Consider the following 25,485-nt stretch of genomic DNA (forward strand, 5'->3'; position numbering starts at 1 on the left):
GGAATCCAGCAACCTTTAGCTCTTAGCAGTTTAGCTGATTTGCTGAGCCTGAGCTTCCTTCTGCCTTGGGCGGGGGATGCTGCACCAGCAGTTTCTGAGCTCCTGCTCTCTACCTGAACTCCCATCAGGCAGGCAGCATGTTTGCAAGTGGCAGAAGAGATTCTGAACACAAATGCCAAGTACCTTTTGCTTTTGTCTTGGGACAAAGGCAGTGGTTCCCAGAGGGATCTGACTGCTGGGTGAAGGAGGTGCTGCCACCTTTGCTACAAGCTGGGAGCACCATAAGTCCTGTGCTTGGGTGGTGGTGTCTGCCACCCACCACGTGCTCTGCTTGCAGGGCTGTGTGGGTGCAGTAGATCAGCCAGATGCCCTTTATCCTTTCTGGGTGCTAATGTCTCTGCCCTCTGCCTTTCCAGTGAACGGAGATGCAGCAGTTGCTACAGACATCGAAGAGGAAAGGCCGGCAGCAGGAGCGAGCGTACCGACCCCAGCGGCGCCGAGCGCGGCTGACAGCTCTGTCACTCCTGCCCTTCCTGCCCTGACCAGCTCTGGAGAGGCAGAGGAGGCAGCCTCCGGCTCCAGCGCCCCACCGGCCCGGGCAGCGGTGCTAGCCCTGGATGCTCTGCCCCCCGGGTAAGCTCTGCCTTCTGCTTGAGACTTCTGTTCCACTGGCAGGGGTGGCACAACAGAGTGCCTGTGGCCCTCAGGGAGGAAGACATGGCCCTGGAAGGACAGCTGGGGGGACATGACCGAACTGGGGCACTGCTGTGTACTGGAAGAAGAGGATGTTTGAGGGAAGGGGCTGTGCTGCACTAGGAGTTGATGGAAATGATGGTGGTCAACAGAGCAGAGAGGGCCTGGGGGCGCCTATCAGGGATCCCTCTACCCTGTTCGCCTGCCACAGCCTGTCCTCATCTCAGCTGTCTGACTGGGGCTTGACTGTTGTGGATTCCTCCTCTGGGGTCTGGTCTGTGTCCACTGTGGGTCTCTGGGTGAAAAACAGTGAATTGCATCTCTGTGACAAGCAGCCTCTCAGCTTCTGCGCCCAGGGGAGCAGCAGAGTCTTCTGCTCTCCTGGGGCTGCTGAAAGGATCAGTCAGAGGAAAATGCACGAGGGAGTGAGTGAATTTCCAGGGAGTTTCCACTGAGCAGGAGGGCATGAACGTGCACTCCGGAGACACCATGGAGACATTGGCCACTGCTGGTGGGAGGTGGGCAGGACTCTCAGTTAGCTGTGCCTGTTCTTCTCCCTGGTGCCAATGTTCCACATCCTCCTCCTCCTCCTCCGTGGGACGTGGGGAAGGGGCTGGGAGAAGAGCTGGGGCTGGCTGAGCCGTGCTGGTGGGGGTGGTGGGCAGGCTGTGGGCTCAGCCCCACTCCCTGCTGCAGCTGGGTTGGTCTCCCCTTGTATTTCAGACACCTTTCATTCTGGGCTGAAAAAGCAAAGCGGCGAGAGGGGGGGCGTTGAAAATGGCTTGTGTTTCGTATGAAGGGAGCTGTTTATTTTCCTTTGGCTGAGGCGATGCCTGGAAGGTCAGGGCCTCGCTCGTGTGTCAGTCACAGGTAATTAGGGTTAACGGCTCAGTGTGCCTTTATGCGGGGTGTGTGAGGGTTTCTGTTCTCCGGCCTGGGCGCTTCCTGTTTCCAGGCAGCTGGAAAAGTCCAGTGCTCTGAAAAAGGTCTTTATTCCCGGCAGAGCTTGTGCCCCTTTCTGCTCCTACCAGGTAGACTGAAGGTCTTCTTTTCCCCACCTCTGCACAGCCCGAGGTGGAAACAGGCTGTTGTTTCTTTCCCTGGGGCAGAGAGGAGCCCGCGGATATCTCACGATTCGGGTTTCCGGAGGCTGGGGGAGGTTGCAAGCACTGCTTTCTAAGACACACCAGACTTGCGTTTACCTGGTCCAGCTGGGTGGAAGGGTGGCCCCACATCCTCCCCGTGCCTGTCTACCTGCGGTGCTCACACACCAGAAAATCCTGCACGCCGTAGCAGGGAGGATGATAAAGCTGTTGTGCTTTTTGGAGAAGAGCAGTGAAGGGGTAGTGAGCCATTCTGCAGGCTGAGCCTGTGGGATTTGGATCTCTGGAGAGACCTTTGATTTAGCACCTTGTGTATCTGTCCCTCCCCATCCTGACTGTAGGATCTGTAGTGGGGAAAGAAAGCAGCAACCCTCTTGCCTATGCTGAGTTAAATGCTCCTGCTGGGCTGGCTTGGGTAGCAGCTGACCTGCTTGGTCAGGTGGAGACCAAGTGTCAAGGCCTTCCCAGGTGAAGGAGAGCAGAGAATTAAATCCCTTGACATCTCCCTGGTGCGAGCCCTGCCCTGAGAGCTGCCAGACCAGGTCCTGGGCTAACAGGGAATTGCACAAACGGGGATTTCCTAAACGGGGATTGCACAAAACACTGTGACTCTGGGTGGTATAAATGAGGTTCTGGGGATCTCTTGAGACCTGATCTAGGACAGTTGATTTTTTGGCTGGCTCACAACGCTGGGGTATTGCTTTGCCTTAGTGGTTTGGGGCCCAGCTTGGGAGATGGGGATGCGGCTGGCTGGGCTGGTGGAGGCAGTGCTGTCTGAGGCAGAAGGGCTGCAGACCACTTCAGCTCTGGCTGCAGTGTGTTCCACAGAAAGCAGTGCAGGATAGCCCCTCGCTGGCCCATCTCCCACAGGGACAGCTATGCAGAGAGAACTGTGGAGCCCAGGAGTGATGGCTCTTGCTTTGCCGCTCGCAGGAGCGATGTCCCCTGCAGAGCTGCCGCTTGTTTCGGCGCTGAAGAGCTGGAAAGCCATCATGTCCCTCCTGTTTTCTGCAGGACCCCTGCCTCGTTCTCCAAGTGTCTCCTTTCACCCGTGGGAGAATGGAGACCACTCATGCTCGGCTTCCCTTCAGTCTCTGGAGGGGTGGCAGCTTTTTCTAGCTGAGCCCCAGCCTCCCTGCTCGTTGCCGGGCTGCGTGCAGATGGAGTCGAGAGTGGCTTGGGTTCATGTGGGGATTCAGAGCTATTTATTCTGCTCGGATAGCTGTCTCTGAACATCTGCAGCAGAGGTGGTGGGCACAAAGGCATCTCTCACACAACCCTGAGTCTGTTCTAGGGGCTGTGGAGGGTGCTGGAAGGTGTTCTGAATAATTCCAGTCCTGACGGTGCCCAGAACCTCCTTTGCAACCTCCTGGCTTGGGCAGAGCATGTTTCCTTGCGAAGCCGGGGAGCGTGTGTGGCACAGGAGCAACCGGTCGCAGCCCTCGAGGCCCTTGGCGTGGGGTCCTGCTTCTCACGTAGGGGTTTCCGAGCGGAGCGATAGTGAAAGGGGGGGAGGGCGCAAGGAGCTGCTGGCTCCTGCATCTGGTTCCTATCAGTGATGATCCTGCGCGGGGGACAGACGGTCGTTAGCGTGGCGTGTATACACAGCGCTGTCTCGCCGGTACAAAGAGGTACATTATGCTGCCTGGCAGAAGGCACGGGGCTGTGGTTTCTTACATAAGGAGGGCGTTTTGTTTGGACTGCCGGGTTTGCCTCAGCGCTGCCACTTCCCACTGCCCGTGGCTCCCTGTATCCACTGCTCTCGCAAGCCTTGTGGGCAGGCGGAGGGGAGCTGGTGGGGGCCGACACGTCGTGCGCTTCGTGCTTGCAGCAGTGGTGCACGTGGGTGAGAGCTCCCACCATCTAGCACTTGCTAAACCGCTGATCTTCTGTGCTGGTGGTGATGTGGTGGGGGACACAGGGGAGGAATGCTGGCTGGACCGAGGTTCCCCAGAGGAAGAGCCTGTTGTCGTGTATCTCCCTGAGCTGTGTCCCTTGTGGGATGGCAGATGAGATGCAGGGAAGCCTGCGAAGAGCTGGACAAGGTGGTCTGAGCAACTGGGTTGCTCCCAGTGCCCCCATTTCTGAGGTCTTTGCTGTGTGTCTGCAGTAGTAACAGCTTGTCACAGCTTGCTGTTTAATGGTGGTGATTCGCTGTTTGTAGGGCGAGGCAGTCTTCAGCAAATTTACTTTTCAGATCACCAGGGAGCTGCTGACCTGAGAAGCATGTGAGCTCATCACCTGTTTGTATAGGGTGTGAGATGGGGATAGAGGACATCAATCAGTAGCTGCCACCACCAGCAGCTCTTTGCAATCCTGTGTGGCTCTTTGCAGTCACAAGGGCACCCAGAAGAGTATCTGAGGGATCCAGAAACCCTCTGCCCTGGTGGAGTCCTCGTCATGGGATTTTTGGTACTTGAAGGCTTGAGAGTCTCATAAACCACTTCCAAGTCCTCAGAGCCACAAGATGAATCATCTTGTGAATCTGTTATTAATGAATCTGGAGGATTTGTCCACTCTCAACGACTGCTGGCACCACTGGTTCAGTGCGTATGGGGATGAGGTCCTGTTAGTCTCTAAAGCACTGCATGTCAGTGCAGACAAAATGGGTGAGACGTCTGGCTGGAGGTGTCCTGCACCCTGTGAGTGGTGCTGCAGTCTCTAGATCTGCTCAAAGGAGGCCGTTACATACAACCAACCTCAAAGAGATGATGCTTAAAGGGTTTCCATGGGATACTGGCTCCTGCAAAGTCTCACGAGCAGAGCTGTGCCTTGGAGTTCTGTTTGCGAACAGCGTTCCTCCACCTGAGCCTTGTGCCAGGTCCATATCTGGTTGCTGGTGGTGATCCGAAGCACCTGTGTGCAAGTCAGGGAAGGGGCTTCCCAAAGGTTTGGCTGCAGTGGTCAGCTCTCCTGCCAGTGACACTTCCATAGCTCTGGCTTCTCCCTGAAGATGCCTGGAAACCTTCTGCTGTCCATCTCATGGGGTGGACATGCTTCTGTCTTCAATAAATCCCAGCTGTGGTGATTTTTCTCTTCAGATATTTCAGGCCTTTTTTTGAGCTGTCCTGGTGCTTTTATGCTCACGAAGCACTGAGTTCATCATTAGCAAACAGGAAACTTCAGGTGTTTATCCTCTGACAATGCCCAGCGCTGCCTGGGGGTAACCCAGGAAAAGGGCTGACCATGGGGTGGAGAGACAAAGGTGTCCTGATCCCAGAGCAGCACTGGGTAGTGCTGGCTCTGCTCTCACGTGGTTGCTCCTTTGGGCAGTGTTATGCTTGGCAGCCCCTTGCTGTCAAAGGGGTACAGGTGTACTATGTCCTGCCTTGGACTCTTTCCACCAGAGATAACCATTGGTGTCCCTAGATCTGTTCCAGGGATGAGAAAGATCCAGTGCTGCTGACTGGTAACTTTTAAGCTTTTATCTGCAGATTACCTGGTCTCTGCAGATGCATTAAGTTGACAGTGCTTTTGAGAAGCCCATAGGAGCAAAGCCAATGTCTCTGGTTTGGGTTAGACAATCTCTTGGTTAAGTCCTGAGCCTGCCGTTCACGTTCTCCTCCTGCTTTTTTTGGGAACCAACTCTTATCTCAGAGTACAAGATTGCCTTCTGCCTAGGGCAGGGGTTTTTCAGGCTGCCCACGTGGCTGGTGGGGTCCCCAGCTGATGGCACGCTGCTGGGGCTTGGAAACACAGCTGAAGCTTCCCCTGTTTCTGCCTTCCCACCTCTTTTGAGAGTGGTGTCAAGGCTGTGATGCATGTGGACCTGGGGATCAGAGGTGTGTGGTTGTGGCTGAGGTCACTGTTTGGGAGCTTCGTCGTCCCCTGGGGAGGTTTGAGGGTGAGCGGAGACAGCGTGAGCCCGAGCGATGGGACATTGGCGCTTTGTGCCTCCTCCCCAAGGCCTTCTTGCTTTCTGCAAGCCCAGATTTGTTCCCTTGCTGTCACAACAGAAGCTGTATATTAATTTCCTAGGGCTTTTTGTGATGATTAATTGAGGTAGAAAATTGAATCGGGAGGGAGACCTGTGGGAGCAGAAGTGTGGCAGGAGAACACTTTATCTGTCAGCAGCTGCTGGCTCGCCTCTCTCTGTTGCAGAATAAAAGCTGACAGGAGAGCACAGTGCTCCACGGAGCTTTTACCTTTGCCAGGGCATACGCTTTCATGAATGAATTAGGGCAAAGAATGGTTGTCAGTGTAGCCCTGTAAAGCCAGGCCTCCCTATCGCACCAGGTCCCCTCAGGGGCCACCTCCGAACCTTGTGCCTTGTGGCCACGTGATGTTTTTAAGCGGTGTCTGTCAGCAGCGAGGAGGAGGAGGGCTGCCAAGGAGAAAGCTCAGCCTCAGCCCGAACTCAAAGGCTCCCCTTTAAAGATGTATTATGAGAAACCAATCAAAAACTACATCAAAAACTCACAGGGCATAAAACTGACCCTGTGTGAAATCTTACGCCGACTCTCCTATTTTTCTGGGAGGAAATTAAGAATTTATGCTCCAAATTATGCCTGTTTTCAGAAAGTAGACTGCTGCAGCACCTCTCCGTTTGTCTTGATCTAGCAAGCCAAACAACTGCCATGTAGACCTGCTGTCATTCGTGATTTTAAATAAAGGCTAGAACAGTGTAACTAAGCACTGCGAGGAGGTAGGCTTGCTAAATCCACCAGATGCAGCTCTCTGGACGTTCTTGGTAATAAGGGTGATTATTAATTATTCACAGCTCACTGATCTGCGGGGGAGGCTGGGCTGTACAGCTGCAGTCCCAGCCTATGGGCACACATGCAGACAGTTTTCCTAGGGAGGCTGTTTGGGCATGATTTAAAGCAGATGAAGGTGCCTGTGAAGCGTCCTACGTATAGAAAGGCTCTGGCTCGCTCTGACCTGCAGGTCTAGGGGCTGAGGCTGCTGGATCCCCATTGCTTCTTCCAGCTGAACCCCTTCACTTCACCTCTCTGTGTGACAAGAAGATAGGCACAGGCAGAGGTTTCCTCCACGTCCTCTCCTGAGGGGTTCTGCTCTCCCCAGCTGGCCCTGGAGCAGTGTGTGGTGGGGACAGGCACCCGAGGAGCCCTGTGGCAGGAGGACACTGCTCTGGCTGGCATCGCAGAGGGCAGTTTGCTTTGGTAGCTCCACCTTGGCCAGGGTTTGGTCTCTGTGCTAGCAAGCATCAACTGTCTCATGATTTTTAAACTTTTTTTTTGCTTGCAGGTGGGAACAGCGAGAGCTGCCTAATGGTAGAGTCTACTATGTAGACCATAACAACAAGACCACCACGTGGGAGAGACCCCTTCCTCCAGGGTAAGGAGCTCTGGGGCCAGCTGGCATCTCAGATAGTCAATTAACTTGTAACAGGCATACTGGAATCAGCACAGAAGGGGAGAGGTGGGTTGGTGGCAGGATGGTCTTTTCATTCCTAAAAAGAACTGGGGTGAGATGACCAAGCATTCACTGGCCTGAAAGCGCACCCTGTATCCTTAGAAAGGTCTTTTCAGGGTTTGTAAAAAGGAAAAGGCCTTCCATTCTGTTGCGTTTTGACCTCTGTTAGAGGATTATTTTTTAAACAGTCCACGGGAATCACTGAACACTTGTGGGCAGAGCAGAGTGGGCCTTCGGGACGGGGCACCAGCAAAGCCCCCTGAGGACCAGAAGAAGGGAGAGCATGGGCCTCATGTCACCTGGAAAAACAAATGTTTCTAGATGAGGGCTGAGCTCCTGGTGAGTAGCAACAGACACATATAGTGTGCTGCAAAACTGGAGCTGGACCCTGGAGTCTGTCAGAGGGGGGTCTTATGTTCTCAGCCACGCTTGTGCTTGAGAAGATGCTGCTGCTCAGCTCCATGAGACCTGCAGGAAGTATTCTGCCAAGTTTATGTCCAGGAAGGCCGTGCTTTCACTTGTGGAAGTAAAGTTTTCAGGTCATAAAGGCTGCATACAGCCCTGGGAGTCACGTGCTTTCCAGAAGCTCGTTGAATTCTCACCTCTTTGTGCTCCTAAAGCAGAGAACTCGAAACAGCCTGTTGTTGTTCTCTAGACTGAGTTTGTTCAGGGCTGGAATGACTGAAGTGTGCTTTAACTGCCAGTGTAATATGTGAAAGTGAAATACAAGCCTGCCCTGTTTTCCTCCACGGGAGCCTCCAGGTTCCTGCGGGCACACGTTCCCTTCAGTTAAGTTGTAATCTCTGGAGCCACTTTCTGATCCTACAACAGCTTGAAATCTGCCTGGAGTTAAAAGAGGGAGGCTGTTCCCTGGAAAGGTAGCTTTGGGAGTACCCCAGGTGTGCTCCTTCCCTCCTGCTCAGGTCTCCAACCCAGTGCCTTGCCTCTGTCAGAGGTCAGCTGTCTTGGAGAAATGCTTACGGCATCCTGGTGCAAACTCTGCCAGTGTCTAGGCATCCCACCTAGGCTTCATGTGCCCTTGCAGGGGAGGTGCTTCAAATCTGGCTAGTCTTTTGTATTTCCTTCTGGTGGATCTCTGTCCAAAAGAGCCCCTTCAGCTGTGAAGCTGGTGGTTATGCTGGAGCTGGGAACAGAGCCCTTGTGTTAAAGGGTATCTTAGTCTTGGGACCCTTGGGCCCCAGCTGCTCTCAGTTCTTCCTCTGTTGGAAGACTCCAAGCTGCTTTTTCTCACCTGCATTTCTGAGAGGCAGCACTCAACCACAAATCCTCTGCTGAGCTGCTGCATGGGGAGCTCTAGGGGACTATAGCAGCTGGGGAAGGGGCTCACAATCCAGCGCTCTTCTTAATTGTGCTTTCAACAGGTTCTGGGGCAGCAGCTGGATATTCTCAAGCCACTGCTGCAGAGCCCTCAGATGAGGGCAATGGGAAGTTCGTTGCTGTAGGACCGTGGTCTGTGCCTTTCTGTGTCTCCAGAGGACAGTGACATCTTCCTCTGGTGTTTCCAGGTGGGAGAAACGTGTGGATCCTCGAGGCAGGTATTACTACGTGGACCACAACACCCGGACCACCACGTGGCAGCGCCCCACGGCTGAGTACGTCAGGAACTATGAGCAGTGGCAGTCCCAGAGAAACCAGCTCCAAGGAGCCATGCAGCAGTTCAGCCAAAGATTCCTGTACCAGGTGAGAACTGGAGGCTGCAGTGGTGAGGGTCTCACCCTGCTCTCCCACCAATCTCACCTGGGCTGACTTGGGAGACCCTTGAGCGTGGGGAGGTGCTCTCTGGACTGTGTGGGGTCTGTCAGCTCAGCAGAGCAGTGCTCGGACAGGAGAGCCCACGGTCTCCTCTGCTGTGTGCAGAGAACCCCGTGGCAGTAACTTTCTTTTTATAAAACAGCTTGCACAGCCCTGAAAGGTGGTGGGAGGTGTTCTCAGCAGCCTGTCCCTGGTGTCCCTTCAGTGCCAGCGTGGCTAGGCACACACTTTCTCCCTTGGCTTCCATCAGCCAAGCCTTGCTGCTGACCTGCAAGGCTTGCAGGACTTGCTGCATGTTGTTGGAGTCAGTCACACACTGAGGAAGCCATGGGAGCCTGGTCTGTAGCAGAAGAGGAGGCTCTTGGGGCTGACTTCATCCCTCCCCATGTCTCAGTTGGCATGAGGACAGGGGGTTGGATTCTGGGTGGGAGCAGGAGTCAACAGCAGTAGCTGAAGGCCCAGGGTACAAGTGCTGTCACAATGAGGGCTGCAATAGCCAGGGGACCAGAGCACAGGGAATGAGTGCTGCTGGGCATGGTGAGCTTCCTCTGCAGCTTCCCTTCATTCCTCGTTTGGGCTGAGTAGCTCCATTTCCTTGCTCAGAGAGTGATCTCTCAACAGCCCCACAGAGCGACAGCTCCTGGGCAGAGACCACTCTTGTCCTGGTGTTGCCTTTGCTGCTGGAGCTGGGACCTGGCTTCCAGCGGTGGTGAGCACCCTCTGATAACCAGGGCCGTGCTGGTGGCCGTTGTGCTGCAGGGTGAGCAGTGCTTGGGAAGGAACCAGGCTGGAGTGTTTCCACCTCTCGGAGCAGCCGTGTCCTGGTGCTCTCTGCCATCAGTTGGCCACGTGCCTTGCCAAGGCTGTGCCACCTTGGAAAACCCAGCTCTTGCCAGGAGGCAGGGAAGGCCTGGTGGGGCAGGTGTGGAGTAAAGGTGGGGAGAGCGGGGTGACCAACTTCCCATCGACGTTTATCTCCTTTCTGAGAAGGCCAGGAGGCTGATGTGTCCCAGCAGCACTGCTAGCACCGGTGTGAGCTCTACGCTCCAGCGAGGAGCTCAGGTGCTCTCTGGGAGAGGGGGGCAGAGTGTGTCCTCCAGTGCTGCTCTGCCTGAGATACAACCAGGGCTGCTCCCCAGGGGGGGAAGCTGCTCTTTTCTTTTTCTCCCCCTGCCCATCTCTCCCCAGACAGCTCTCCAGCCCTTCCAAGCCTCGCAGCAGGAGCTGGACCATCACGGTTCTGCTGCCCTCCACCCGCCTGTGCTCCTCAGCATGCCGTTCATGGCTCTGCTGCCGAGGGGTGTGCGGGAGGGGGCTTCTACCGGGGGCTGAACGGGGCTCCAGGCCTGTCGTTCACTCGTGTCTCTGCCAGCGCCAGCCTTGGAGCTGCTCCAGCTCTGTGGGACTCGCCCTGGCCGGGCTCCGCGGAGCACAGAGGGAGGGACTCGAGCTCCAAATTTAGCCTGATGAAACGATTGTACTATTTGTCTCAAGCTCTCCGCTGCCAGCGGCGATGGCTCCTACTCTGCCTCCTTCCCTGCAGGGGCTTTCTGCTTTGCTTCACCCTCCCGTCTCCAGCATCCACCTGCCCTCCTTGCTGGGAGAGGAAGGTGGGGAGATGATGAGCAGTGCTGTAGCCCTGGGCCGTGCAGAGTCACAGCCTGGGGGGCCGGGGTGCAGCCAGGGGACCACTCTGCCAGCAGAGCGGGCTCCCTGGGCTCTGCCCGCACACAGCATCCCTTGAGGGCTGAGGGTGATGATTTGAGGGTCTTTCTGGCACAAGGGACCGGGTTGTTCTCAGGGGCTCCGGGAGGGCTTGTTCCTTGGGACTCTGCCCCAGGCTCTTTTCTCCCTGCCCTGTTTGTTTTAATTAGTTATTTTTAGGTCAGTGAGGTGATACCTCTGGACGTGACTGGGCTGTGTCTCTGGCCAGCCTGTCTGAGAGACTGCCCCAAGCGCGACACACGCTGTGCTGGGCAGTGACTCCCGCTCCCAGTCCGGCACACGGGGTTGGGTACAAGTGACGAAGCTCAGAGAGGCACAGGCTGTGCTAGCCCCTTCCCTGAGGTGCCCCAGGACATCCCTGGGGTGCTGAGCTGCCATGGGGTGCCCAGAGTGTCTCAGAGTGGGGGGCCCCGGCAGCTCAAATAGCAGTTCTGCCCAAGCCTGGGTCTGCCTCTCGTCCCCGGGTGGGAGGGATGGGTGCCATTCCCTGAGCCCAGCGTGACTCCAATCCCCAGCCCAGCGTGGAGGGTTGGGACACTCTCTGTGCTGGGACACCCCCTGGACTGGGTCATTGTCCCCTCTCCAGCAGCTGGGTGTCAGGAGGTGCAATGAAAATGCCTTTTTGGTAACGATGATTTTCTTATTTAACCATTAAAAGTACTCGCAGGCCTCCATCTCCCCTGAACCCCTGACTGTTGGGGCTGCACCTCCATCCCCAGGGTCCTCAAGGTGTGTGTGTGGGGGCTCAGGCGCAGTGGGGGCTCCACACCAGTCTGCCCCCCCCCAATCCCGGGGCATCCCCCGGTTCAGGCTGGGTGACGGCGCCCGGTTCTGCCCGCCCCCGGGGGAAGAAGAAAGGTGCTTTGTAAGGCTGCCCCCGACCTGCCGGGAGGGGGGACGGGGGCCGGCGGGGGCGCGGAGCCGCCCGTCTGCGCGGGATGAATGCGGGCTCAGTGCGAGCGCATCCCGCGGCCGGGCGCGGGGAGGAGGGGGCCGCCGGCCCGCCAGGAAGCGCTGGGCGTGGACAGGGCTTGTGGGAATGATTTCATTGGAAAGGCCTGCGATATTTTTTCCCCCCTTCTTGTGTGTGGTTCTTGGAGGAGGAGGAGGAGGCTGGAGGTGTATCTGGCGGGGGGGACGGCCGGCGGCAGCCCGAGGAGCAGCCGCGCACATCTGGACCCCGCCGGGGCCGTCCATCCCGCTCCCCTCCGTGCGGTGCCCCGCCACCCCCTTGGCTGCCCCAGCCTCTCTTTAGTTTGTGCTTTTTTTTTTGTTTTCCTTTCTTTTTTTTTTTTTTTTTTTTTTTTAAATCCCCCTCGAGTGTGCAAGTTGTTTTTTTTTGGGTTGGTTTTTTTTTTTTTTCCCGTTCTCAGGGAGCTGCGGGCCAAGGGCAGGAGAGTGGGAGTGGAGGCTGCAGAGCTCACCTCCGCACTCCGCTCTTCCCAGGCGTCCCTGCCCTGGTTTTTATTTCGTGTTTTCTTTTTGCCCTCTCTGTTGTCTCTAGTCGTCCGGCGCCCCGTCCGACAATGATCCTCTCGGTCCCCTTCCTCCAGGCTGGGGTAAGTACTGAGCCACCTCACCTGCTTGCCACCACGCTCGCTGGACAGTCTGCCAGGACGCTCCTCGATCACCCAGAGCAGGACCCTGCCTGCCTCGCAGGGAGGACGGTGCTATCAGCAGCTTCTTCGCTCCCGTCCCTGGCATTAATGGGAACGGTGGCTGGAGAGCCAGTGTTCCCTGTGCTCCTCTGCATGTGGGGCTGAGCCTGCCTGTGATTAGCATGGTTTCTGATTTGAAATCCAGCTTTTTTTCCTTTTTTCTTCTTTTCCTGGAGGAGTTCCCAGTCTCTCTCAGCTACTGAATGCAGAAGTGCTTGTGGTTGTTCTTTGGACAGGGGGAAAGGTTGGGGATCCAACTCCTCGCTCATCCCCAGACCCCTCCTCTGCTGAGCAGGGATCCGTCCCGCCGCTGTGTGTGCCTCCCGGGATGCTCTGTCCTGGTCTGCAGCGGGGCTGGGAGCCGGTAGGAATGGGGCTGTCTGCTCCCATGGCCCAAGTGTCATGTATTGGGACATTTGGAAAGGTCCCTGTATTGTTCCCAGGGCAGAGAGGCCACCTTCCACAGTGAGAGCATCCCTGGAGAGGGCAGGCTGGGATGCTTGTGGGTGCAGCTGGGGAGCAGACGGGCAGCGCTGTGCTGGGAAGGCACGGAGGGCAAGAGAGGGGTTAAAACTGGGGAGCTTGGAGCAGGACAGAGGGGTCCCAGGCTGTTGCCGGGGGGGAGCTCCAAGGGCACAGTCTCGATGGGGACAGTGCTGAAGGCTTTGCTGCCACGCTGGGTGCTCCATCTCCTGCATCAGTGAGGAGAGGGTCCCCAGTGTTAGCTGGGCAGACTGGGGGGGAGACAGCTCTGCACAGGGATGAGCACCCTGGGATGGGGATCCCCAGGATAGCTGGGGTCCCTGGGATGGATGTGGGTCCTAGTCATCAGATGTGGGGTCTGCTGGAGCCACGGCGTTGGGGGCTATTTCCCCCAGCCCGGGAGTGAGACAGCATGAGGGGGGCTGTGGTGGCTGGGAGGTGACAGGGGAGCGTGCGTGCAGGGCGTCCCTGCCGGCATGGAGCAGGGCCGTGCGTGCGGGGAGTGACGCAGGCACGTGGAGGGAGGAGGTGTGTTGCGTGTGGGGCACACGTGTTGGTGGGGAGGCAACGAGTGTGCGTGGGTGTGTGCAGGGGGGCGGCTGGCGAGAGGCAGAGCGGCATCGGCAGGCGGGCAGGCAGGACGAGACGGGGTGCGTGGGGTGGGTGCAGGCACCTGGGGGCTGGTCGGGGGGGTTGGAGCAGGGTGGAGGATCACACATGGTGCCCAGCCATAGCTGGGAGGCACTTGCTGTTCTGAGTGTTCAAATAGTGTCGTGAGTGTTCAAATAGTGTCGTGAGTGTGTGTTGGAAAGGGGGTGGCTGGGGAAGTGTGTGTGGCACACGTAGGGGGGTATGTGCTGGGAGGCTGCTGTGCAACAAGTGTGTGAGGCTGCAGGCACAGGGGGGTCAGGCAGCGGTGCTGGTGTGAGTGGCATGGTTGTTTTACGCCTGTGCACAGCAGAAGGAGGTGCGGGTGTGTGTGCCCGTGCAGCCCATGCCAGGAGCACAAGCTGTGCCCTGGCAGCAGGGCCGTGCAGGGAGTCTGGATGCGTTTGAGAAAGCACCTGCAGATCCTCCTGAAGGGCTGCCGTGCTTGTGGAGTGCTGTGTGTCCAAGGAGAGCACATGTGCTACCTGCCCAGTGAGATGCATGGCCAAGCACACCTCTTGTGCCAGCCTGGCAGCATATTGGCAGGGCTCACCTCTGCCATGGCATCTCCACGCACGCTGGCCTTGAGGGCACTGGAGAAAGCCAGCCTGGAGGTGCAGCAGCTTGTGTACCTAGAAGAAATATAGGGCTTTTTATCCTGCCTTTTCTAAATGAGCTGGGGCAGTTGTCAGCAGGGAGGTGGGACGGGGGGAGCCAACACACTTCTTGTGATGTGGGAAAAGGGAGGGCTGTTCCTGGGACTGTGGATCAGGGTCCTCCAACTAACGCTTCCTCTCCTTTTCCTCTTAGAGAAGAGACAGGACAATGGGCGAGTGTATTACGTGAACCACAACACACGGACCACCCAGTGGGAAGACCCCCGCACACAGGGGTAGGCAGCCTGTGGGGAGAGGCAGGGAAGATGCTTGTGGTTTCAGAAGGTCCACGCGATGGGCTCCTGAGTGGTGTCCATGCTGGGGGACCGAGCGAGCCGCAGCACTGGGAAGCCAAAAGCACTGAGAACTGCAGGCAGCGAGCAAGCAGTGCTGGAGCCCAGGAGGGTTGGGCACTGAACCCTTGGCTTGCAGGAGCTGAGGGTAGAGATGAGGAAGTGATGGGGAAGACTGCAGAGCTTTCTGGACAGAAAGGGGTACTTCTTGCCCTGTTGCCTTCTACACGGCTCTGCTTGGACTCCTGAGAGCGCTGGGTTGCGGTTCTCCAGAGACCTGCCCTGGCTGAGGACCTGGCCCAGGTCTCCACTGAGGCCACCTCTACCACAGACAGAGAGCAAAGCTGTAACTGTGGCCAGTCCTGGCTGTGGCCGAGAGCACAGCCCAGGTGGGGCTTCTGTTTTGGGTTTCAGGCAGGTGCTCACTAATCCCGTACCATGAATCCTGCCTTTTGCCTGGCTCAGAGCTGCAAATTGAAGGTGATTCCCAAGGGCAGCAATTTGGAGGGTGCAGTTCAGGGTGAGAGACAGCTGAGGTGCCTGCCCGTTGACCCCTTTCTTGTTGGCAGGATGATCCAGGAGCCACCGTTGCCACCCGGCTGGGAGATGAAGTACACGAATGAGGGTGTGCGCTACTTTGTGGACCACAACACTCGCACCACCACCTTCAAGGACCCACGCCCTGGATTTGAGTCTGGGTAAGCATTTTTGGGCTGGGTTTCTCACTCTGCAGCCGGGCTGCACACTGGGAGCTGGGGCTCGAGCTGCCTTCCTGTGGTTGTGACACTGAGTGGGGGAAGTGGGTCAGCTTTATTGCAAAGACACTGAATAGTGGGTTTAGGGCCTCACATTTGGTTGTGGTGGAGGTGAGCTGTGCCCCAGCAACCTTCCTCCAACCTGGTGGGTGATGAGGCTGCTGGGGCTGGGCAGCTCGCTCCAGGGCAGGTTGAGGATGCTGAACTAAGGCTCATGTTGCTTTTGCAGGAGCAAGCAGGGTGGTTCCCCAGGGGCGTATGATCGGAGCTTTCGATGGAAGTACCACCAGTTCCGCTTCCTCTGCCATGTAAGTAGAGCGGCCAGAGGGGCCCAGCAGCTCGGGGGCTGCTGAGCTTCAGGGCTGGATGGGTGTGTGGACAGCCTGAGCTTGTGGGCAGGTGTGGGTGAGGACATCCTCTGTGCCAGCCTGCACAAAGCCTTGCGTCTCTCTGCCTTGCTCGTAGTCGAACGCGTTGCCCAGCCACGTGAAGATCAGTGTTTCCCGACAGACGCTCTTTGAGGACTCCTTCCAGCAGGTGAGGAGGTGCTGAGGCCCCAGAGCCTGGGGGGGTGCGGAGCCAGCCCTCGCACCAGCCCGCGGTAATGCTTCCCCTTCTCCCCAGATCATGAACATGAAGCCGTATGACCTGCGGCGCCGCCTGTACATCATCATGCGAGGAGAGGAGGGCCTGGACTATGGTGGCATCGCCAGGTGAGTGCCAGTGTGCCAAGCCACACTCCTGGACAGGTCTGTGCCATGCCTGCGGCGTGAATCCCTAAGGGACAGTGCCAGCAGGGGAGTCTGTCCGGCCACTGCACTTGGGGTGCCTCACCTTTCTGCAGCACCTGCTTGGGCAGAGGAGCCCAAGGGTGTTTGAATGGGACATGGTGTGGGTTTTGGGAATGGTGGAACACACTAAAAGCATCGCAGCAGCCTGTCCCCGGCACAGAGAGGGCTGGGGGACCTGGCTGGGGCTCTCCTGCAGCTGATGGGTGCTGAGTGCCGGTGCCTGCGGCCCCTGAGACGTGGTGGTGATGGGTCAAGCAGCCTCTTCTCCCCCCAGCTGACAGGCCCTGGTGTTCCCCGGGACATTTGGTGCGTGCTGGGGCAAACATAGTGGGATATGGTTGCTACAAGGATGCAGATGCACCCGGGGATGGTGTAACCACACAGTGTGGGCTGTGTCTCAGCTGGAGGGGGGCCTCCATGTCCCTGTAAGCCCCAGCCACCTTGCTCGGAGCGTTTGCCTTGGTGCTGGGCTAATGCTTCCCCCTGCCTCCCGCTCTCGCCTGCTCCTCCTTCGTGGTGCCGCTGCCCCCGGCTCTGGTGCAGGGGCTCCCGCTCTCCGCCTCTCTCTGTGTCCTGCCAGTGGTTTTACCCTATGGTAGGTTACGTCATGCTGTTCTACCACAGGGTAGAACCACGGACGGGATGCCGGGGCTGCCTCTGCGTCTGAGGACTCCCGTCTCCCTGCGCAGCGCGGGGAGCAAAGCCAGGACGGTACCCGTCTTGCACTGCTTTGAGCTCGGCGTGGGGCTCCTGGGGGGAGCACGTGTGGGGAGGCTCAGGGTGTGTGTGCACAGTAGTGTGTGTGTGTATACATGTACAACAGCCTGGGTGGGACTGAGCCACGTGGTGCCTGCTGGGATCCCTGGTTCTCTGATCAGAGCCTCCAGCAAACTGGGGTGTTTCTTGCTGGTGTCTCCAGAAGCCCTTCACAAACCACGCACAGCATCCCTGGGGCAGAGGACACCCTCACCAAGGCACACCAGGCCCCAAGGCTTGCACTGGCACCCCGAGGAGATGGGCACCTGGTGTGTGTGGGGTGTGCTATGGTGGCACATGGCTGTCCCTTCCGCCGGGGTGCAGCCTCCCTGCGCAGCCTCTGGGTGCCCCCAGCTCCTCGAGCTGCTCATCACCGTGCTCCCCATTCCTCTTGCCCCAGGGAATGGTTCTTCCTCCTGTCCCACGAGGTGCTCAACCCCATGTATTGCCTCTTCGAATACGCTGGCAAGAACAACTACTGCCTGCAGATCAACCCGGCCTCCTCCATCAACCCCGACCACCTCACCTACTTCCGCTTCATCGGCCGCTTCATCGCCATGGTAAGAGCTTGGGGTGATGGGGCAAGAGGGGTCGAGGAGGCGATGGGAGGCAAGATGCTTCGTTTGTGTCCCCCCCATGGAGAAGGGGCCTTGCAGGGGATTGGGATGGTCGGCGGGGTGAGGGGAAGCTCTGCGTCCATGGCTGTGCTAGGCTCTGTGGCCCTCTGAACCCTAACCCTGATGGCAGCGTGGGGCTGAGGCTGAGGGCCCCAGCACCATGGGTGTCCTAGATGAGGTGCTCTCCTTGCCATGCCTCCAGTATCCCTGGAGCTGTAGGCTTGGTGGCCTTTGTCAGCCCAAGGCATGCCAAGGGGAGCACAGCACCGCACCAACGTTTCTCCCCCTTCACACCTTTCTCGTCTGGGCCACCCGTGGTGGCGGGGACCTCAGCCTCAGCCCCAAGGTGCTGTGGGCTTTTTGGCTCTGCCTCAGCACTGCCACCCCCCTTAAGCTCCTTCCCACTCAGGTGTGGGTCCGTGGGAGACAGGCCATTGAGGGGGTGCTGCAGGGAAGACTGTGGGGTGATGCCTTTTAAATCCAGCGAACGGCCCTGGGGCCAGAGGGGACCTGGTTTCTCGGGGCTGTGTGGTGGGCTCCAGGTCTTTGGCTTCCACCCCAGGTGCTGTTGGGTCTGCAGCTCCGGGGACTATTTTTAGCCCCAGCAGTGTGAGATTTTCCAGCTGTCCGAGCCTCAGAGCGGCTCCTCCTGTTTGTCTCGCATTCCCCAAGGCAAATTTGCCATGGGTTGCCTGGCCCGGGGCTGGCAGGGGCTCCCTGAGCTCAGGGAAGGGGCCCTGGCCCTTGGCCCTACGAGGTGTGCATGGGAGGTGGCTGCACGCTGCTCAGGTCCTCACTCTGTCCTGCCTTGCCCTGCGCCTTGCAGGATACCAATAAAACCCCAGACTATTACTCACCGCTGGGCCGTTCTAGACAAGCGTCTGCATTATTTTTGGCTGCCTTTGCCTTGGGGCTCCTGGAAGCCAGGGATTCAGGGAAGCCGCAGCACAGCTCTGTTTAAACAAGTGCTCTTAATAGAGCTGTGAGGGGAGAAGGAGACGGGGTGGAATTTGTGGTGGGGAGGGGAGAGGGGCTGTGAACACACTCCACACTGAGTGAGCCACCCCCGGGCAGCGCTGTTGGGGGGAGCCAGCTCCTTCCCCATGGCATTTGCCAGCCAGGAGTGAGCGCTGCAGCCCTGGGATCCCAGGGGTGATTCCCTTTTGCCTTGTGGCTGCCCCGCTGGTGGAGCATTGTCTCGCCCCACGGGTCTGTCCTGGGGTCCCCTGTGACCTGGCATCACCTCCCCACCACAGGCTCTGTATCATGGGAAGTTCATCGATACCGGCTTCACGCTGCCCTTCTACAAGCGGATGCTGAACAAGCGGCCCACGCTGAAGGACCTGGAATCCATCGACCCCGAGTTTTACAACTCCATCGTCTGGACCAAGTGAGTGCCCCGCTCTCCCTCCCAGCCTGGGGCCCGTCCTGCCATCAGGGAGGCAGTGCTCCTCCCCACAGTCCCTCGCTGCTGCCGGGTGCCTCCATCAGAAATCACATCCCGGTGTCTTCCTGCAGGGAGAACAGCCTGGAGGAGTGTGGCCTGGAGCTATATTTCATCCAGGACATGGAGATCCTGGGCAAGGTGACCACCCACGAGCTGAAGGAGGGCGGTGAGAGCATCCGAGTGACAGAGGAAAACAAGGAGGAGTATATCATGTGAGTGGGCGTCCCAAGGCAGGGGCCGGGCGCCTACCCCCGCTGGCTGCGGGGCAGTTCTGGGTGGGAACATGGGGCTTGGGACGTGGCCGCTTCCCTGGGCTACGTGGCCTGTGACAAGTATGGGCTGGCGCGGGCGGCCGAGCTCTGCTGCGGTCTGGCTTGCTGCTGCCTGGGCAGTTGCCAGTACTTTCAGGAAAGAGGAGAGGGGAGAGAGGGTGAGACAGGAGAAAACCCTGTCCTGTGGCTGCTCACCCTGCCTGTCCGTGGCTGGGGGCTGCCAGGGCCAACTCCTGCTGCTGACCGTAGGCTCCAGCCAGGGGACGTGGTTTGCACCCCTCGTTTCCCCACAGCTGTTGGTCTGTGCTCAGGGCTGTCTGCTTGTTCAGAGGTGGAAAGAGAAACCCTCTAGTGGGAACTGAGGGGAGCCCTGGTGATACACAGGAGCCCCTCTCCCCCTCCCCACACACCCCTTTGGCTCCCAGGGCCCTCCCCGCTGGTGGGAGGGATGGCTGGGGTTCCCTGTGCCGGGCCAGCGGTGCTGGCTGCCTGCCGACTGCTGTCTGCCTTCCCAGGCTGCTGACAGACTGGAGGTTCACACGGGGTGTGGAGGAACAGACCAAGGCTTTCCTGGATGGCTTCAACGAGGTGGTGCCGCTGGAGTGGCTGCGGTATTTTGACGAGAAGGAGCTGGAGGTGAGCTGGTGCCTGCGCTGGGATGGAGACGTGGAGATACTGGTGCTTCCCAACCTGCCGCAGGCTGTCCCGGGAATGGCACGTGGTGACGGCAGAGCGCACAGGCTCCGCTCGCACCCTCTGCCCCCCAGCTCTGCTGATGGGGGTACCCTGGCCCCAGGAGGTTGGGTCTGTGGGGTGGCCCCGCTAGCAAGAAAGTGTCTTGTTGGAGGCAAGGAATTCCTCCCAGACACCTCCATTTCCCAATGCTGGAGCCTGTGCCTTGTGCAGCCCAGCACTGGGGGAGTCAGTGCTCCGAAGCGCGGGTGCAGGGCCCTCTTTCTGTCCCCCTGCTGACTGTCCCCTGTCCCCAGCTGATGCTGTGCGGGATGCAGGAGATCGACATGAACGACTGGCAGAAGAACACCATCTACCGGCACTACACCAAGAACAGCAAACAGATCCAGTGGTTCTGGCAGGTCAGTCCCAGCCTCTGTCCTGCTCCCCAGCCCTGGGATTGTCCCCTGCCCAAGGCCTGGGACAGGCAGCCTCACCAGGCTGTGAGAAAGAACAAAATACAACTGTGAGCATGTGTTCAGCAAGAAGCATTTGGCTGTGGCTGGCAGAGTCCCCAGCGCCACCGCCGAGGACAGCAGGCAGCACTTAGTGGTCAGCGTGCTTCTAGCAATAGCTGCTGCTCTCGGGCCTGTTGGTGGGAGGGGGTGACACGAAACAGAGCTGTGCCAGTTCAGGCTGTGCTGCTCTGTGCTGCCCGGGAGAGAAGGGGGTCAAAAAATGGCTCTGGAGGGGGTCAAGGCTGCTCCTTGTCCCCCAGGATGTGGGGCTGGACCACATACCCAGTGTGCTGCACTGCCCTGGTTGTGTCAGAGCCCGGCCGTCCAGTGGGCACGGTGTTTTCACAGCAGGAGCTGTGCTGTAGGATGGTGCCCCAGACCCAGCCGAGCTGCAGGTTTGGGGGTGATGGGGGACCCCATTCTCCTCCCGCATTCTCGTCGTAGGTGGTTAAAGAGATGGACAACGAGAAGAGGATCCGGCTGTTGCAGTTTGTGACGGGGACCTGCCGCCTGCCGGTCGGGGGCTTCGCAGAGCTCATCGGTGCGTGTTCCGGGGTGCTCAGCTCAGGGAGGGGGTCCCAGGGGAGCGAGTGGGGGCAGTAGCTGAGTCTGGCAGCCAGTGGGTGGGACCTGGCTGTCCGTGTGTCTGTCACAGAGTGCGAGGCAGCCCACAGCACGTAAGTGGTGAAGGATCTTCTGTGTCTGAGCGCGGTGATTAATCTGGTGACGTGCTGTACCCAGAGAAATTCCTTAGCCCTGAACTGTGCCGCCACAGTTAACTTTGTCAGTCCAGCTTCTAATCTCATTTTTGAATCATTTTGAATGAGACTTGATCTTTTACATTTAATTTTGATTTTTGTGCGATGAAACCCCTTTTCCAGAAAACCACAGCGTGGCATTATTCTGCTCTCATCCTTTAATTTGCTACTTTTTGGGGCCCGTAGCAGCCTTTCCCTTACTTTCCTGGAATCGGTGTCAAGCTAACCAGCTAACTTAGACCACTTATTTATTCTTGCTGGCATATTAGCTTTTTTTTCCAGCCCCCTGGAACCTCTCCAGCATTCACAATCTGTTAAAAAGTGACCTCAGTGACTCAGACTTCCTGAACCAGGCCCTTTAAAACTCTCAAATGGACCAGCTCGGTCCTGCGGGTCTACAGATAAATATGTTTTAGCACTTAGTATTTAACCATCCTGCTTAGAAGCCGTGCTGTTAACTCTCTCTGCTTGTGAATGTGCTTTTCAGTTTTCTCCTTTCTTGCTTTTTGTACATCCTGTCTGCAAAGGGGTGAGAACGGGCAGCGAGTGCTGCTGTGGATTTATGCCTCCGATGTGTCTCCAGGATCATGAGGGCTGGGTGATGGTGGGATCTGCTGGCTGAAATGAGGTGGTGCCGCGAGGCTCCAACACACGAGGTGGTGTGTTGGAGGGTTTTCTTTCTCAGCTCCTGGTCATGTAATGAGATTTGCTGTGCTCATCATTAACAGGCAGCAACGGGCCCCAGAAATTCTGCATCGATAAAGTTGGCAAAGAGACGTGGCTGCCTCGGAGCCATACATGGTAAGTCATTTCTCCTCGGCCCCGTTAGGAGCACACGGGGACAACCACTGGCAGCCTCTGCAGGGCTGTATGGGGCCCTGGGCGCCCTCCAGCCCCTCCACCCACGTTCCTGTGGGACGTAGCTGCTCTGCTGTTCCTGGCTGTGCATCTCACCACAGCTGGTGTGTGGGGCTGAGGCCGGAGGGGACCCTGTGGTGGGGAGGAGAAGGGGGATTGCTGTGTTGTTCACAGCCTCTGCTGTCTCCCCAGCTTTAACCGCCTGGATCTCCCTCCCTACAAGAGCTACGAACAGCTGAAGGAGAAGCTGCTTTATGCCATTGAGGAGACGGAAGGATTTGGACAGGAGTGATGGAGCTTTGGTGCTTTTCCCGGGTGCGGGGCAGGCCCTGGAGCGCTGCCCGACGGGAGGTCCTGCCCGCCGGTGCCGGCGCAGCCCAGCGCCCAGCCCTCTCCGCAGGATGGGGCACAGGCAGCTGCAGACGCTGTTGCTCTTGTTCCTGTGCGAGATCGGCACTAACGCAGCCCCTGGGGGGGAAACGGGGTCCACCTTTCCCTCCCCAAACCAATTGAGGAGGTGGATGTAAAAATCTGGCTCCGCTCAGCTCCTGAGGCACAGAGGGGATGGGTGACACCCTGGGCCTTGGCAGCAGCGTGTGGTGCACCCCAGTCCCCCCTGGCAGGCACAGCTCAATGAGAATCTGTTTTGGGCACAGGCTGTTTTTTTTCCCCCGTAGCGTTTTCTGCCTTTTCATGGCATTTTAATAGATGCAGGTGAGGAGGGGAAATGAAATGGCTCTTGAACCGACTCTCAGGTCACATTTGGGTCCGATCCTGCACCCAGCAAAGGTACCAGGGAACCCCTTAGTCCATGCTGTTGGGGCTGATGCACCACATGGAGGACTGGGATGGCCCTTTCCCACGCCAGACCCGTGTCTGCTCAGACCCAGGGCCTGGCCAACCACCTCTGCTGTGTGTTTTGATTTGCAAGCGTGTGGCCCCTGTGCCGTTGTATTTAATATTTAAGTGGAGCATTGCTCGGAGCTGGTGCTCCGCAGCAGCCTCGGGGGCTCCAGTCCACACGTGGCTTTGCTTGGTTCGTGATGGGTTTGGTCCAAACTCCTTGTGTTCCCTCTGTCACTGGCCGGGCTGGTGGCAGGAGCTGCGGGTGAGGGCAGGATTTGGCCTCTCCCCCTCGCCTGGATGTCACCTCCACTGCTGTGTGTCCCGTCCCCCCCGACAGCGTGCACCGGGGAGAGGGCCCCGCGTGAGCGTTGCTGTACATAGCTGTACATAAAGGAAGTCTGTGGATACAAGACATTGCAATAGCTTTTGACTGGTAACCGGATAGTTTTGTACTGCACCATCCTGCCTCAGCGACGCCGACTTCTTGTGCAATAAACAGTACGCAGCTGCCGAGGTGTGTGTCCCTGGTCCGTGTGTCACACGGGGCGGGGGGACAGACAGCCCCCTGCAGTGCAGGGACAGGCCAGTGATGGGGGCCCAGGACTCATCAGTGGCGTCATAAATAATATGTCTTTTTTTTCCATGTGCGTGGTGCCCAGGCTGGGCGCAGCTGCTCCTCCGCCTGCCTTCGCCCAACCTATAATCACACCGGGCTAAAAATGTCTTCGGGATGCTGTGCCAGGGCTGGAGCTGCCTCCCTGTGCCACCCAGAGCAGCATTGGTGGAACAAAAATCAGGTGAATGAGGCCAATGGCCATAGGCTGGCAGTGTTTAGTAAAAAAAACCCACATCCAACACAAGCAGAACTGAACAAACCCACTATTCATATCACCCAGGGACAGCCTCCATCCCCTAATTTTGCCATGACTTTGCTTTTCAGCAGCTGCCTTGGCTGGTTGGTTCTTTGTGTGGGTTTTTGTTTGTTGTGGGGTTTTTTGTTTTTTTTTTTTTTTTTTTATTAATTACTTAGAGGCAAATTCCAATTCAGTGGGATTTTTCAAATCTCTTTGATGACCTAATTCACAAAATTCAATGTGAATACAGATAGGTTAAGACTGAGGGTTTTGAAAAGGTTAATTACTTAATCAGTTGTTAGAAAACACACAATGAGACAGTGAAAGAAAACATCAATATGCCTCTTTTTTTATCATACGATGGAAGCAAAGCAGTGCAGCTGAGAGCTGCAATAGAGTCCCTGTCAGATCTATATTAAAAATCAATTGGCATTCATGTTTGAGTTAACATAATTAGACCTTACTGTTGTTTTCAATATTCTGTTCATTTCCAATGTGCAAGACAGCAGCAGCTGTGAAAAACAGCTCCAAAGAACCTCTAAAGCTAGAGACAGTTTCTGCCATTATAGAAACTGGGCAAAATTAGATAAATGATATTATCAAATTTCAGGAAGAAAGTATTTCTTCAGTTTTCTAGTTTTATATTGAGGAGAAATTTCAGTGGTTGCCAAACATGCATTTAAGAAAATAAGTCATAATCTGTACTCCAGCCAATTCTTATTAGAAATGTAAATAACTGATTTAATTATATAATTTTAGTAAATAGGATTATTTCTTCCAGCTTGTACTGATAGTAGTAATATCGAAATAATGCCTAGATATCTCAGTATGGGATTGGTCCAGTTCATTTAGTAGAAGACACAGGTGCAAAAGAAAGAGAGATCATACTCATGATCTAAACATATGAGAAAAACTGAGATGAGATACTCTACGGGCAAAAGTTATATGGGACCTGAACATCCAAATGCAATTGGAAACATACTTTGTGGCAGATATTATCCAGTGCAGATTGTTAGTGTCAACTCAAGTCTTTTCAGCACTGCAAAGAAATATGAAATGTACTGCCCTCAGGGGTCAGGAAGCTGGGGTTGGGCTGCATCTTTTTGACAGAAAAGAGATGGAAAAGGGGATCAGACTTGAAGTTTTTTTTTTTTTTTTTTTTTAAATAGTCTGTACTTGTGCCAAGCGTGGCACAGCCGGTGCCAGCCCAATCCCAGAATAAATGCTTCAGTATCTGTAGCAGGCTCTGGCACTTTGCAGTCTCCTGGCAGGGGTGTGCTGACACAGCGCTCCTGTCCACCCAGAGCCCTGGGTATTGCTCACGCCTTGGCCTGGGAGGTGGCATCTTCTCCCTGGGAGAGGCTTGTCCTCCTCTGCCCCACCTCCTAGGAGATGCTGCAGCACATGTCCATCCTGCCCCTTTGGCCCAGGATGGCAGAAACCTGCACTCCCTGTCCCTGTTGTCCTGATGTGGGACAGTGACATGGTACAGGATGGCAGGTTATAGGTGTGGCTGCCCCCAAAATGTCCAAGGGAGGCTCTCCAGTGCTTCCCTGGTGTCACACCAGCACAAGAGGCCAGCCTGCTCCGGTGCCACCACAGATATTTTAACCACAAAGCCTGAGGAGCAAGACGTGGCCTGGCAGAGTGCTCTGTGCCACCCCTGGCAAGCAGCAAAGCTGGTTCTGTCACTGGCACAGAGCTGGGGAAGCCATAGCCATGGACCACCTGCACTACACTGTCCAGGGACTGTGCAAATAGGAACCAGATCAAATATACAGATGTCTGTGTTGCATGAAATTGGCTAATTGTAATCAATTAGTCCTGAAAAATGCAAATACATAAGCACACTGCAAGCCTAATGACCTGATGTCTATGGGAGGAAGATGTTCTTCACAGCGTGGAAGCACCACACACCATCTTCCTACCTCAC

At 56.8% G+C, this 25,485-nt stretch overlaps 1 protein-coding gene across 2 annotated transcripts in view; it reads left to right on the plus strand.

Moving 5' to 3' along the window:
- WWP2 (WW domain containing E3 ubiquitin protein ligase 2) overlaps positions 1 to 23,211 on the plus strand; it is a 42,834-nt gene extending 19,623 nt beyond the window's left edge. For both annotated transcript variants that reach the window (XM_014942546.1, XM_014942547.1), the window contains exons 8-24: positions 417 to 633; positions 7,005 to 7,094; positions 8,699 to 8,873; positions 12,175 to 12,229; positions 14,270 to 14,351; positions 14,978 to 15,106; positions 15,393 to 15,471; positions 15,629 to 15,700; positions 15,788 to 15,876; positions 17,111 to 17,270; positions 18,584 to 18,717; positions 18,846 to 18,986; positions 19,562 to 19,682; positions 20,036 to 20,140; positions 20,681 to 20,777; positions 21,723 to 21,795; positions 22,045 to 23,211. In XM_014942546.1, coding sequence (XP_014798032.1) covers positions 417 to 633; positions 7,005 to 7,094; positions 8,699 to 8,873; positions 12,175 to 12,229; positions 14,270 to 14,351; positions 14,978 to 15,106; positions 15,393 to 15,471; positions 15,629 to 15,700; positions 15,788 to 15,876; positions 17,111 to 17,270; positions 18,584 to 18,717; positions 18,846 to 18,986; positions 19,562 to 19,682; positions 20,036 to 20,140; positions 20,681 to 20,777; positions 21,723 to 21,795; positions 22,045 to 22,144 — 1,919 coding nt within the window. In that variant the 3' untranslated portion in view covers positions 22,145 to 23,211. The remainder of the gene's footprint in view (positions 1 to 416; positions 634 to 7,004; positions 7,095 to 8,698; positions 8,874 to 12,174; positions 12,230 to 14,269; positions 14,352 to 14,977; positions 15,107 to 15,392; positions 15,472 to 15,628; positions 15,701 to 15,787; positions 15,877 to 17,110; positions 17,271 to 18,583; positions 18,718 to 18,845; positions 18,987 to 19,561; positions 19,683 to 20,035; positions 20,141 to 20,680; positions 20,778 to 21,722; positions 21,796 to 22,044) is intronic.
- Positions 23,212 to 25,485: the final 2,274 nt, after the last annotated feature.

This window comes from Calidris pugnax, unplaced genomic scaffold, assembly GCF_001431845.1.
Source record: "Calidris pugnax isolate Ruff unplaced genomic scaffold, ASM143184v1 scaffold28, whole genome shotgun sequence".
Lineage (NCBI taxonomy): Eukaryota > Metazoa > Chordata > Aves > Charadriiformes > Scolopacidae > Calidris > Calidris pugnax.